The sequence below is a fragment of the Rhineura floridana genome, chromosome 4 (assembly GCF_030035675.1).
Source record: "Rhineura floridana isolate rRhiFlo1 chromosome 4, rRhiFlo1.hap2, whole genome shotgun sequence".
Taxonomy (NCBI): domain Eukaryota; kingdom Metazoa; phylum Chordata; class Lepidosauria; order Squamata; family Rhineuridae; genus Rhineura; species Rhineura floridana.
Genome location: NC_084483.1, coordinates 141,346,476 through 141,359,591, shown reverse-complemented (window position 1 = coordinate 141,359,591; position 13,116 = coordinate 141,346,476). Strand labels below are relative to the sequence as shown.

The following is a 13,116-nucleotide window of genomic DNA, read 5'->3' as shown; positions in this document are numbered from 1 at the left end:
ATTGTAGGAAAAAGGCAGCCTAGTGTTGTGGAGATGTTAGATGAGAGCTCTCAGGAGTACAGATAGATGCCCCTGAAGGCTGCAATTCTAAACATGCTTATAAGGGCCTCAACCCCATAGAACTCAACAGGACTTCTGAGTAGATATTGTTAGGATTGTGCTGTTAGTAAAGCTTGACTAGGGATCCTCTGCAAAGATATCCATTTCAAAGCAGGGTTGACAACCCTCTGACAAGAATGCCCTGCCTACCTTTTAACATGGATGCTCCAAACTTCTTTACAGACTTGACCCTTCACTGGAGAGAGAGCTTTGAGAAATGAGTAAGGGTTAAGAAGATTCTCTACCCTTTTCTGCCTACCCTGTGGGCTGCTATAAACTCACTTTGACAGCCAACCCAATTCCAGTGAGTAATAATTGAGAGAAAACACACATGGTTTGGTCTACCTTCACAGGCAGTAGCTTGGGAACAATAGCAATTGAAGCCACACTTCCCAGTATGTGAATTGCAGCCCATAGCTGGGAAATGAAGAGGCAAGACACGGTGAAGTGTGGGTAAATCAAGGGCCATATTTATTCAAATAAAGCCAATTAAGTGCTTGATTGTATAACAGATGATCTGCAGAGAAAATTGCAGGACCGAACTCTTACCCAATCAGGTGAGGACACCCTGCCAGAAAGAGGCCAAGGGAGGGCGTAGCAGGGCCTAAATAGCCACTCTGCTGTAATTTTTTGTTCTACATTTCCTTCATGCAGACTTCACAAGGGACTTTTGCTACTGCTGAAAGCTATAAACTTACTCAATTTATGAGTTTTTCACACAAGCAGGAAAAGACAAGTTTTCTAGTCTTGCAATGGGTTCTATATTGCTTGAAGGTCAACAAATCCCTTGAAAATCACAACCCTGACTTATTTATTTTATTATTTATTTATTATTTGATTTATATCCCACCCTTCCTCCCAGCAGGAGCCCAGGGTGGCAAACAGAAACGCTAAAAACACTTTAAAACATCATAAAAACAGATCTTAAAATACATTAAAACAAAACATTAAAAACATTTTTTTAAAAAGCTTTAAAAACATCTTTTTAAAAAGGGTTAAAAACATATTAAAAAACATATTAAAAAACAATTCTAACACAGACGCAGAGTGGGAGAGGTCTCAACTTAAAGGGCTTGTTGAAAGAGGAAAGACTTCACTTATTGGCTACAAACCTGAAAGGGCAGGGTTAGAACAGCCAGCTACAAACTCATTTAATAGAAGTTGTGGGGGAGGGCAAATGATGTTTTGATGTATATCTCTTGAAAAAGACCATCTAAAAACTTGATTTTTAAACAAATGAAAGCTGAGAGTCTGGAGATTGGGGTGACTCACCTCGATACCTAGAGAGGATTCCAAAAACCCATAGTCTCTAGGCAAAAACTGGCAACCCTTGCAATGACTTTATGTACATAGGCATCACACTACATGTTACATCCTAGGTAGCTGAACTCAAGGGGATGACTGAACCAGGCCCATGGAGAGTAAACACAGTCCTGCTCCCTATTGTGCATTCAGCATCCGTGGGCATGGTTGTGTAAAAAGGGCAAAAAATCTGCTTACTTCCTTTGTGGTTTTTTTTTTTTAAACAATTCTTTATACTTTCTTGTGGCATTAGGTTATTTTTCCCCACTAGTCTTCTACTGTACCCGAGCAGGCAGTGTCAGGCTATGAGATTTCCAAACAAGAAACATGATTTAAGGTCACAAAGCCATTTGGCTTTTGTCCAGTTAGTATGCTGTCTCTTAGCAAAAGCAGAGAATTATACCCTGAAGCTGTTTAGTATTCAGATCATTTATTATTCCCTTGCGTTTCTGAGTCATCTAATTGCTTACATTTGTCCTGGGAATTTATTATTTTATTTTTAAAAGAGGCACAGTGCTAGAAAACGAGAATAATCTCCTGCTAGCATGTGGATGCACATTTTACTTGCAGCACAAGCACTTTCTGGCTTACTTAGAGGCGCTTGGGGACTTAGAAGCAGCCCATGTGTGGGTTCACAGAGCATTGCAAGTCAGGATTTGTGTAGCATGGCAGATCTTTGTAATCTGTCATGGTGCCCATCTGCATAATACTTGTTTTTAGTAAATCTGTAGAAGAAGCTTAAAGCTGTCTGTGAATTGCTTTTGAATAAAGAGAGTTATTTTCTACAACACAAAACTATGCTATATGAACATTCCAAGCTCTCCTTTTTCTTGCCTGCATTGGCTGACGATTTCCAGAACATCAAGGCTAGCAACTGAATGACTGAAATGTAAGAGGTGCTGATGCATTTTCCACACATAAAACACTCTGTCCCTCTAAAGCCTCTGGTGGCTCCTCTAAGTAGTACTACGGCCACAGCTTCTTTGGCACTGCTGGACTCTACTGGATCAGAATGGTAAGAAGCTCTTTGGTTTTTACCAGCTAAAGAAAAAAACATTGCTGCTTCAAATGGGAGATGATGTGTTGAAGTAGAGTGAAAACAGTAGAGTGTAGTTATTTAAACCAAGCTGCAAGTGGCTAACAATAGCACTATCAATATGTTGTTAGAAGGGAAAGGCAAGTTGGTGACAAATATCTCTGGTACTGATAATGTAGTTTAACAAAAGCTTTTTGAATGAGAAGATTCAAGTTTAAAAGGAATCTTGATAAAGAAGGGCAGGTATGTTGCTGTTTTCAGTGAAATAGGCATAATTTTATACATTCAGATGTAAATAAAACAACTATTACAGCAACAGCTCTGATGTAAATTTTCTCCTTATGACTCAATAGCATCTATTGATTGCTACCTTGTATATGTCTTTGAGTGGATGAGTTACATATTCTTGTCATTTGTAATATGTTTAACAATGAAACAAAGTATTCCAGTAAGTGAAAAATACAGCTTAGGCTGTATAAATATTTTAAAATCAGCCCCCCCCAAACCCCCCCCCCCAGAGAGCAATAAAAATGTTTTTCACAGTGCAAGAAATGCTTTCCTGTATTCTGTAAAAATAAATCTTCAGTTTTTTAGGTGTTAAATAATTACTAGGGACAGGAGAAAGAAGATTTCATAGCCTCCATTGTAAGCAATTGGATTCACTCTAACTGGAAAAGGAAAACAAAGAATTTCTTCATTAAATATGTAATAAGCCAATCTCCTGTATGAAAACTTAACCCTTCATTTTAATATAAGATAATAATGAAATAATGAGAACACCAAGGCAAGAGAAATACAAAGCACTAAGAAAACATTTAGCAGAAAGCACTAAAATGTGCTCATTGGACAGCTGATAAGGATATTATTCTCTTCGTAATTTAAATGAAAGAAGAAAATATGTTTTTCATTCGAAAATGTGCCATGCAAACCACCAGATAAAAGAAATATTTTAAATAATTTTTGCCTTTTAGGCATGGTTTCAATAGATGTCAGGAATGCAATACCCAAAGAAATTAGCCGGTGTTTGCCACAGTATGATTAAATTTAAGAGTAGTAGAAGTAGGGAAACTGGTAGCAAAAAGGCTGTTGATACTCCAACATGTTGTTTTGGCAGATGCTAAGCCCTTCACACTGTTTATTCCAAGTGGGAATGGCTACATTGAATGTTTAATAACCCTAACTTTCCTGAAGAATTTAAATTTTCTGGTTGCATAGTAGATCCTAATATAGTGGGACTCGACTGTTTTACAGTAGTGAAACCACCCCCATGGTCATTGTACTAAGTATTGTGCTTAGACCAACACATAAGGTTAAATATAATAAATATTAAGCGTAAAGTTGAAGCAATTTTTTTATGCTAAGGAAAGGTGAACTGTGACTCTGAGACTATAATATTTACCTGGGCTGGGAGTAAGTCTCATTGAACTCAATGGAGCTTACTTCTAAGTAGACATGTATAGGATTGCAGCCCAAGCTATGTCAAGTGATGGGAATTCTAGGACATGGGCAGAATTCAAACGAGCACTTGCTGGGTAAGTTTTGGCAGGATATGAGTATCACAATACGGAGTACCATGTCACTAAATCAAGAGCACGTGAACATCGTCTGTAAAAATATAAGATAAAAGAATATCATGTGGTCATTAAAACATCAGAATCTATCTGATCTCTGCACATCTTGTTATATTTCAGACAAAATGAGGAGATCCCAAAATTACTTTAAATGATCATATTATTTGTGGTATATATATATATATATATATATATATATATATATGTGTGTGTGTGTGTGTATATATATATATATATGTGTGTGTATATATATATATATATATATGTGTGTATATATATATATATGTGTGTGTATATATATATATATATATATGTGTGTATATATATATATATATAAAATGATTATCATACAATGTTTGGAAAGTTTAATGAAAGTGTGTTAAACAAGGGCACTTGGTTGAGAGGCAACCTACTGAGCTCCTTCTGGGAGGAAGAGTGGGATATAAATTTAACAAATAATAATAATACTAGATAATAGATAATAATATTCTAATACTCTAGATCAGTGTTTCCCAAACTTTTTGTTGTTGTTGTTGCTGGACTACAGTTCCCATAATTCCTGACCATTGGCCATGCTGGCTGGGGCTGATGGGAGTTGCAGTCCAGCAACAAAAAAATAAAAAAAGTTAGGGTAACACTGCTCTAGATACAAGAATGTATGGAGCAACAGGGGTAAGGAATGAGTTGCACTGTTGCCTAGTAAAGAGTAAGACTTAGGTAGCATGTATAGCTGCCTACATGGTGTAAGGGCTTTATCATCCAGAACAATCAGGTCTCCAGGAGAACAGTTTCCAAGAGTTATGCATGCAAAAAGTATTCATCTATGCAGATATTTTCACACAAGCCTTTACAAGCATAATTTGAAAAGCTTGCTCGTCGAAGCAAAAACTAGATGGCAACAAGCCCATAAGCCATAACACTGGTAGCATATTGCACAATTTAGCTTCACTTGTTAGAGCAAAAGAGCATGTGATTTACTTTTCTCCTACAAATTATTGTGTGAGCATCTTACATGGAAAACTTATGTGTTTTATATAATTAGGTTTGTGTGAAGATGTTGTAAAGGACTTATTTTTGTACCTCAAACTAAATCAAATGGCTTCTGTTGCTTCTGAAAAGTGGCATCCAGCAAGATGTGGTATTTGTAATGAATGACCCAATGCATCTGGAGTATGAGTTTCCTTGTGTTGCCCTGTGTACAATTGGATGGAAAAGATATTTGAGATTGGCTGTGTGTGAGGGAGGGAGGGAGGGAGGTTCTTTTGGAAGTGTTTAAATTCTTTTTGTATTTAGGTAAGATGTTAGTGACCTGGAAATAAAGTGAGAATAGTTTTGAGTGGATATGAGTTATATATTATTTGTGACTGAACATTTATTATTTTTTAGGACTGGGACAGACTAAAACCTCATAAGTTAAAGAAATAAACCAAAATGTATGGTTTTTCTTATATAAATGGAATTTATTTTTGGTAAAGCGTTTGTATTGGAAAAAAATGGCATATTAGTCAAGTTTTTCAGTTTCTCACTTAATTGTAATTCTTGTATTTATTCTTTGCCATTGCTACAAGATAGAATTTCCAGTAGCTGTTCTACAGGGTATGATAAAACCAATGTTCTGGAAAGATGTTTCCTTTATGCTTGGGGACTATTTTAAAAAGTGGCATTTCTCCAAATACCAGCTCCTACAAATTGGCCTCCCAGGGAATAAACGCTCCCTGTAGAGGCCCATTATAATGTTTTATTGCACCGGCCTTTTGGCTAGTGGAGTTTCCCTTCGGATTGAGACCCGGAGGAGGGCTCAGAATGAGAGGAGGATCTTGTCCCCCGTGGCTCCGTCCCACCATGCCCCTGGAATGCCCCATTTCTGGGGCTTCTGCCAGCCCTCTGTCACCAGGCTGGTATGGCTAATATGGTTTCATGCTGCTGAGTGATGTGCCTGTTTGTTGAAAAGTAGATGCCAGAACAAGAATATGTTGACACTGTTTTTAAGCAGCAGCTTGAGATAAAGATTTTCACTAAACACTGGAAACATTTTCTTTTATTAAAAAGTATGTAATATTCAGATTGTCATTGGGATTGTGGGATTGTATTTAGAAACATACAAATTCAATTTGGCAGTATGATGTTTGTGTACTTTAAAAATATATGGAGGTCTTGTATACTAAATCCAGACCAATAGTCAATCCACCAAATTTTAGACCTGAAGGTCATGAAACCAGTTATCTGAGAGGTTAAAACAGGCTTTTCTAAGCAGTACTAGTTTCCCCTAAAGAGAGATTACAAGGATAAAAACTGGGACATTATACAGTACCACATACAAAGAATAAATTTTAGGCTCCCTCCCATTAATATGTGGCCTTGTTATGCAGAAATATTTATACTCTAAATTACTCTAGCTGCTTTCTTTCTTTTGAGAAGTCCTTAAAAGCAAATAGTATTGGTCACTTTAGGAGAAGATAAGAAGCAGAAAGGAATGCTGGTCAAGCTTGGTATGCCTGTTAACTGTTCTTAAAATAAAATGGAAATAAAAGGGAGATTAAAGGTTAGAAGATTGCTAATGGATGGAATGTGGAATGAGACTAACTCATTGTAATGCTATCTATGGCAACAGCACAAGCTGTTTTTTTCTAAGCTAATGGAATGTCTGCATTTTCAGTAGATCACCTTTATATTTCATCAAAGGGTAGCCAATGAGGTTCCCTGCAGATGTTGTTAGATTACAACTTCCATAATCCCTGGCCCTTGATCATGCTAACTGAGTTTGATGGGAGTTCAGCAATTTATGGAGGGCACCACATTGGCTAAACCTACTTGGAGGTGCCAGGGATTGACCCTGGGGCCTTTTGCATGCAAAACTTATGATCTATCTGGGAAAAGGCTGTAACTCAGTGATAGATCACATCAGTAGTGGATAGCAGAGTGAGGCAGTGGTACTCACCTGGACTCCCGTAACCCACATTACTGCTGCATACCAGGTGGGAGAGGGGGAGGAGTGAGGTGGCTGTGAGGTGCAAATGCACTGAAGGAGCCAATCCAGAGTTCCCACTACCCTGATTTAACTGCAGTCTTGCCTCTTTCCCCCTCCATCCTGGTTTGCAGCAGTGACATGGGCAGCTGGGTTACAAGCTGCATGCAAACTGTGTCAGGGTGTGAATCCATTTCTTGCTTGACAATTTCTAACTTTCCCTGGTTCATGCTTCTCACATTCCATGTCCCTATTGTGTGTGTCGTACAACTCCGGACTCTCCTTTCGCATCTGTGCGCATCAGCCTCTGGGCTTCCTTTTGGCTTTGATCCAACTGCGTAATTAGTCACAGTGCTACTCGTACTTGTCCTTTGTTCTTCCCCAGTAGCTCAGTGAGTGCCTTCTGACCTGGGGGTCTCATCTTCCAGCACTATCTCGTGTTGCATTTTGGATACTCTGTTCATAGGATTTTCGTGGTAAGAGGTATTCAGAGGTGGTTTACCATTGCCTTCCTCTGGGTTTGGATGCATCTTAGTCTGGTGTCTGAGCTTTGACCATTCAGCCATGGGTGCCCCTGCTAGGAGTCTAGCCTCTTGGTCTAGCCTCCTGACGGCATTGCTCTCAGCTTCTTCCACACTCTCAAACCCCCTCACCACGTTAAGGTGTGCATGCTAAAGGGGGTAAAGTTTGGTACTATTGGTCAATTCATTACAATCAATGGCCCCAAAATGAAATGAAAGCATGCAGTAAACCAGAATATCAGAACAAAATGAGACCTCCAGGGGCTCCTATGCTTACCCAGGGTTTGGTTTCCTTGGAAAGAATGTCAGCAGAGACTGTGGTATCTTTTTCAGATATGGTTTGAGAAGTGTTCTTTGGGTCTACACACCTCAGGGCACCTCTCCAGGAACACATCTGCTCTCTCACTGGAACACTGCATACTGGATCCATCTTTCTCCCACTCGCTACCCTAGGAAAAGTCTTTGGCCCAGTCCACTTCATCTGCTGCCCCAAAATACAAATCAAAGTCCTGCCACAAGTCTTTGCCTGGGAGCATCTTCTTCAGGATTAACTGGCCTAGCCCACCCAGTTTAGCAGAAAGAAATCTTCCTCTTTGTACACCCTCACCATCTTTAGGGTAAAACATGGGCCCAAACAGAGCCAGGTAACCCTGCCAATGTCTCTTGCCCTCAAAGTTCACAGGACCCTGGATGACCCTCACTGTTGGAGCTTGCTTAAGGCCTTCATCCACTACAAGAACCAGACCCCCACCCTGTTAGGCCATCATTGGGCACCCAAATTGCAAAGTTAGTCAAGGATTTGATCTCAGCCATTTGTCAAGGGCAGCCTTTCCCAACCAGTTTGCTTCCAGATGTTGTTGGACCACAACTCCCATCAGCCTCAGCCAGCATTGCCAATGGTCAGGAAAGATGGGAAATGTGGTCCAACAACATCTGGAGGCACAATGGTTGGGAAAGGCTGGTCTAGGGGCTGGCAGCTCCTCTTGGACTTGCACACCATGCCTCCAACTTTTCCTCTTGCACTTTCTCTAGCACAGCCATTTACTCAGGCACTGGCAGCTTCTCCACATGCACACATGGCTCCTCTTGTACTTTCTCTTCCACAGCTGGCACACATGGAGTGAAGAAATCCAGCAGCAGCATCTCTTCTCCAGCCTGTAGTTCACCCTCCTCCTCTGGCCTGTCCTCCTGCAAGTTTTCTTCAACAGCAGGTACACAAAGAGCGGATAACTCTATGAGCATCATCTCTTCTCTGGCTTGTACTCCACTTTCCTCTGAGGCACCACCTTCTTCCTTTTCCAGCCTGTCATTCTGCAATTCTTGGGGCTTCACTTTCAGCTTTCTGGAATCTTCGCCCCGGCAGGGTCCTGGACGGTTAAAGCCTCTTCTTTCCCAGTCACTGAATGAAACTCCTCATAGTCCAAGCCCTTCTGCTACCCATCCACTTCCTGGATCTCTTTAGCCACCCCAGTCTCCTTTTTTCCCTTCAAAGGTGCTTCCAAAAATTGCCCTCATTCATTGTCAGTGAGTGCTCTTGGTGTTCCTGTTGCCTTTGCTGGTGGTCCTCCTGGCAGTCTTGCTGCTTCAACATCAGTTTCATCTGTTTCAGAAGTGTTATTCCTTCCTCCATTTTTACTCAGGCACCCCTCGCTCCCAATTCTTTCTCCAGGAAATTCGGTCCCACTGCTAACATCAGTGTTGCACGCCACCCCAATCTGCAAGCGGTGCAATACTTCCAGGGACTCCTCGATACTGCTTTTTGAAACAATAAGAGGAAGTTAAGGAGGACCTCTACAATAGTAAATCTGGGTTTCGGTATCCATTTTGACACCCTACATTATTTAATTTGCAGGTTGCAGTAATTCAGTCTGATAGAACCCTGTCAAGGAAGATTGGATATCAACTTTATTGTATCTCTTTAACATGGACATAACACAGAGCCCTTTTAAGTGTAATTCATAATACCTCTGCAAAGTGTGTGAGTTCATCTATGAAAATAAAGTGCAAAATTGTGTTGATTTTATGGGCATTATCTGCACATAGTATAGTAAAATCTTGTGCTTGAGCTTTTTTTGTTAATTCATTTTTAACAGGAAACAGGAATCAAATGAACCTGTTGTGGGATTATGTGATGAATGTTTAAATAAGGGAGGTTGAAGATAAAGAATAATGACTTCCAGATAAGACTTCAAAGATGTACTTATATATGTAGCTTGGGGATCACCAGCTTAGTGCCCACAAAGGGCTGAATTGGACCCCCGGGCAGGGGCCCAGACTCTGACCTTTAGTCCTCTCTGAAAGAAATGTATGAAGCAAAATATGAAGGTACCCTTCTAAGCTATTTCTGTGAAATGAAGCAGCCTGGCTGCTTCAGCTTGTCAGTGTTATTAGCCAGTAGTAAGCTCAAGATAGGAGCCTAGACTTTGGCTGAGGATTGGCATTGGGGAAATCAGGGTTCTTGTGCATTGGCATTTGGGAAATCAGGGTTCTTGTGTTTTTAACAGCTGTATCTTCAAATCAGGACCAGCAGGGCATGGCTGACTTCCCATGGTAAACGTGAGGTTGTCCAGAGGAGGGGGAGGGAGAAGCAACCATGACTGTATTCTCTCTAATTTTGGGTTATGTCATGCCCCCATGGCAGCCATTTTGTGACTACTGCCCTCAACACTCTCAAAATTCAAAATGTGCCCACTGGTCCAAAAGGGTTGGTGACCCTTGCTGTATTCCATTGACAGTACTGAAGTGTAGCAGACAGTATCTACACTCAGATCTAAATACTGCTATGCACTTTCAAGCACATCCAGTGTATGTTTGTAGTTATGCCTTTACCTTATCTGACTGGATTGGGGTGATGATTATTGGTAGTCTCAGTTTTTTTTCTGGAAAGAAGTATACACTTATCACTGTACTTGATATAAATTAACTCTGAGGTGTCAAACTCAGTTGATGTACTTTTGAACAAGCAATCGTGTACACTGAGTAGCAGCCAAATTGTCCAGAGTGATACCCCAATAAGATAAGAGAAGCTGGCATGAATATTAGTTTTTGCCCCTTTCCCATGCGTAAACAAACTCCCTTACATCTGAGCATGGGGGCCCCCAGATCTTACCCTATAGTTTATTTGCTTTGTATACTTATTTTTATAGACAGTATTTATTATTTAATTATTATTTGATTTATATCCCGCCCTTCCTCCCAGCAGGCCTGCATTTCACATGGCCCATATTTCCGTTTCAAAATATGCTGTAGGTATTCCTTTGTGATCTCACACTTTAGTGCCAATAATTCCATTTTCACATCACATTTGGGGTGATTGAAAGGTTTTATTAAAAATAATCTTTCTTCCATATCATACTTTAGTATATGTGATACTTAATTAAAAAACCTAGTAATATATGCAGAAATATGCCACCCTGGGCTCCTGCTGGGAGGAAGGGTGGGATATAAATAAATAAATAAATAAATAAATAAAATATAATGGCATTTCCACTGAGACAAAAAACAAAACCAGAAACATTTTTCTATCGGGCTTATGACACTATTTTGTGTTTCATTAATTTTATGTAATTTATAGGATGAAACCAAATGCATAAAATTGTTATGCTTACATTTATGGCAATATATTCAAAGATATCTGAGGTTCTTTTTAATAATTACGAGACTGTGACTTCACCTCTTCGCATTTTTATTCTATCCATTTTAATCTCCTTAATCTCTTTCAGTCCCAGCAAAAATGCATTGTGATCTTTGCACTGGTTTGCTGCTTTGCAATTCTGGTTGCACTGATATTTTCGGCTGTGGATATAGTGGGAGAAGATGAGGATGGACTTTCAGAAAAGAACTGTCGAAATAACTGTTGGTAAGAGGTAACAAACAAAAGTTTTATTTTGGGGTGGTGACAATATTAATATGGAAGAGAAAATTAGAACCTTACAAGGTAATAGTTAGGTTAAGAGTGTTCTCTTGCTATGCTTACAGGAACAAAGGCAAGGTGAATAGCACTGTATTATACTGTATAGGTAAAACCTACACATTGCAAGAGTCAGAATGCCACACTTACTCACTGTTAAAATCTTTCTCATCTGACAGCCCAGTCCACAAGCCATTTAACTCCAAAGTTCTTTTTATGTTGATGGAGAGCATTTTCATATGCTATCTTAAGTTTCAGCTGGCATATATTGCCTACTTCAATCCTATTGCACATTCATATTACAAGTACCTCTCTTTCACCTTATTATTAAATGCACATAAATAATGCCATTGAAGTTCAGGTGTTATTTAAGCTTCATATGTAAAAAATCCTTTAGTATCTATCTTCATAAACAAGTGGCCAAATACAGTAGCTTCAGAGCACACATATATTAGCAGGGACTACCTCAATGATCCTCATTGCTGGAGAAAGCTCCATAATGATTTATTTATTTATTTATTCAGACGCTCATCTGGCTGACTTCCCAGCCACTCTGAGCGATGTACAATACAGCATATAACACCTCAAAATCTCAGAAACATCAAAAAACTATAACAGTATAACAATAACAATAAACAATATAATTAAACAATGTCATAGAACCAAGTTCAGAATACAGTATCAGGGCGCCTTGCTTGTGTCAATCCCGAGGGTGCGCCTTCAGATAAAAAGTTCACGGTGTGAGTCTTCCTGCACCTAGCATAAGAGCAACATAAGTGGTACTCCGTTCATGAGGCCAAAAGTGGCACCCCCTCTTGGTCTTAGCGTCCAGCATCCAACAGCTCCAGTGGGGGCAGATGAACAGCCTCTCAAGGTTGTAGACCAACCGAGATGCTCTCCCCGAAAAAGCCGAAAGCGGAAGCTGAAAGCGGAGGCTGTGGGGTGGGGGCACCGCTGATACCGGGATGAAGCGAGTGCAAGCCGAGTGGTAAAGCAATGGCAACGGCAGCTGCAAGGATGCTCCCTGGCCTTCAGAGGCCTCCAACAGGTCACAGAAGCCGAGCGATGGCGTCTCCACATCTGGGGCCCACGGCAACCCAGCTGGAACCTAGCTGTGCTGATGATGAAGATGTGCACACTGGTACTGACCGAACATGAGTGAGAGCACATACTTGTGCTTACTGCATGGCTGTGAGGGCAGCGAAGAAGGCCCACTTCTGTAACTTCATTGCATCCTCAAGTAGCTGTCTTGCAGAACTTTTTTTTCTATAGTCTGGATTCTGTTGGTATCTACGGTCAATGGAATTTAGACCCTTCAGAAGTACTTTAACTAGCAACCCTTCAGAAGCAATGGAATTTAGACCCTTCAGAAGTACTTTACTAGTATGCGATTTTGTGAAAGCTTCATGCCAATTTAGCTATCAGTTCAGCACTTTGGTACAAAATTGGAGGCAAAGAAAGTTCTTAGGTAGAGCCTGTAATATTTGCAAGTGTTGAAATGAACTCCAAACACTGTGTAGAAGGAACAAACTTTATTGAACAGTCTGTTGCAGCATAACCAAGAGCTCTGCTTTCGTTTTCCTACTGGTCCCTCTCCCAACTGATTCCCCCATCAACTATATCTAATTTACTTGAGTTTCTACTCACATTACGTCTCCCTTTTTTTTCTAAAAAAAGAAAAAGATAGAAACTACTGTCTATATCGAATTGGT

At 40.1% G+C, this 13,116-nt stretch overlaps 1 protein-coding gene across 1 annotated transcript in view; it reads left to right on the top strand.

The window, feature by feature from the left end:
* The window catches only part of PLD5 (phospholipase D family member 5), a 182,077-nt gene that overhangs the window by 43,502 nt on the left and 125,459 nt on the right, over positions 1-13,116 (top strand). The window contains exon 2 of the mRNA XM_061626400.1: positions 11,217-11,353. Coding sequence (XP_061482384.1) covers positions 11,217-11,353 — 137 coding nt within the window. The remainder of the gene's footprint in view (positions 1-11,216; positions 11,354-13,116) is intronic.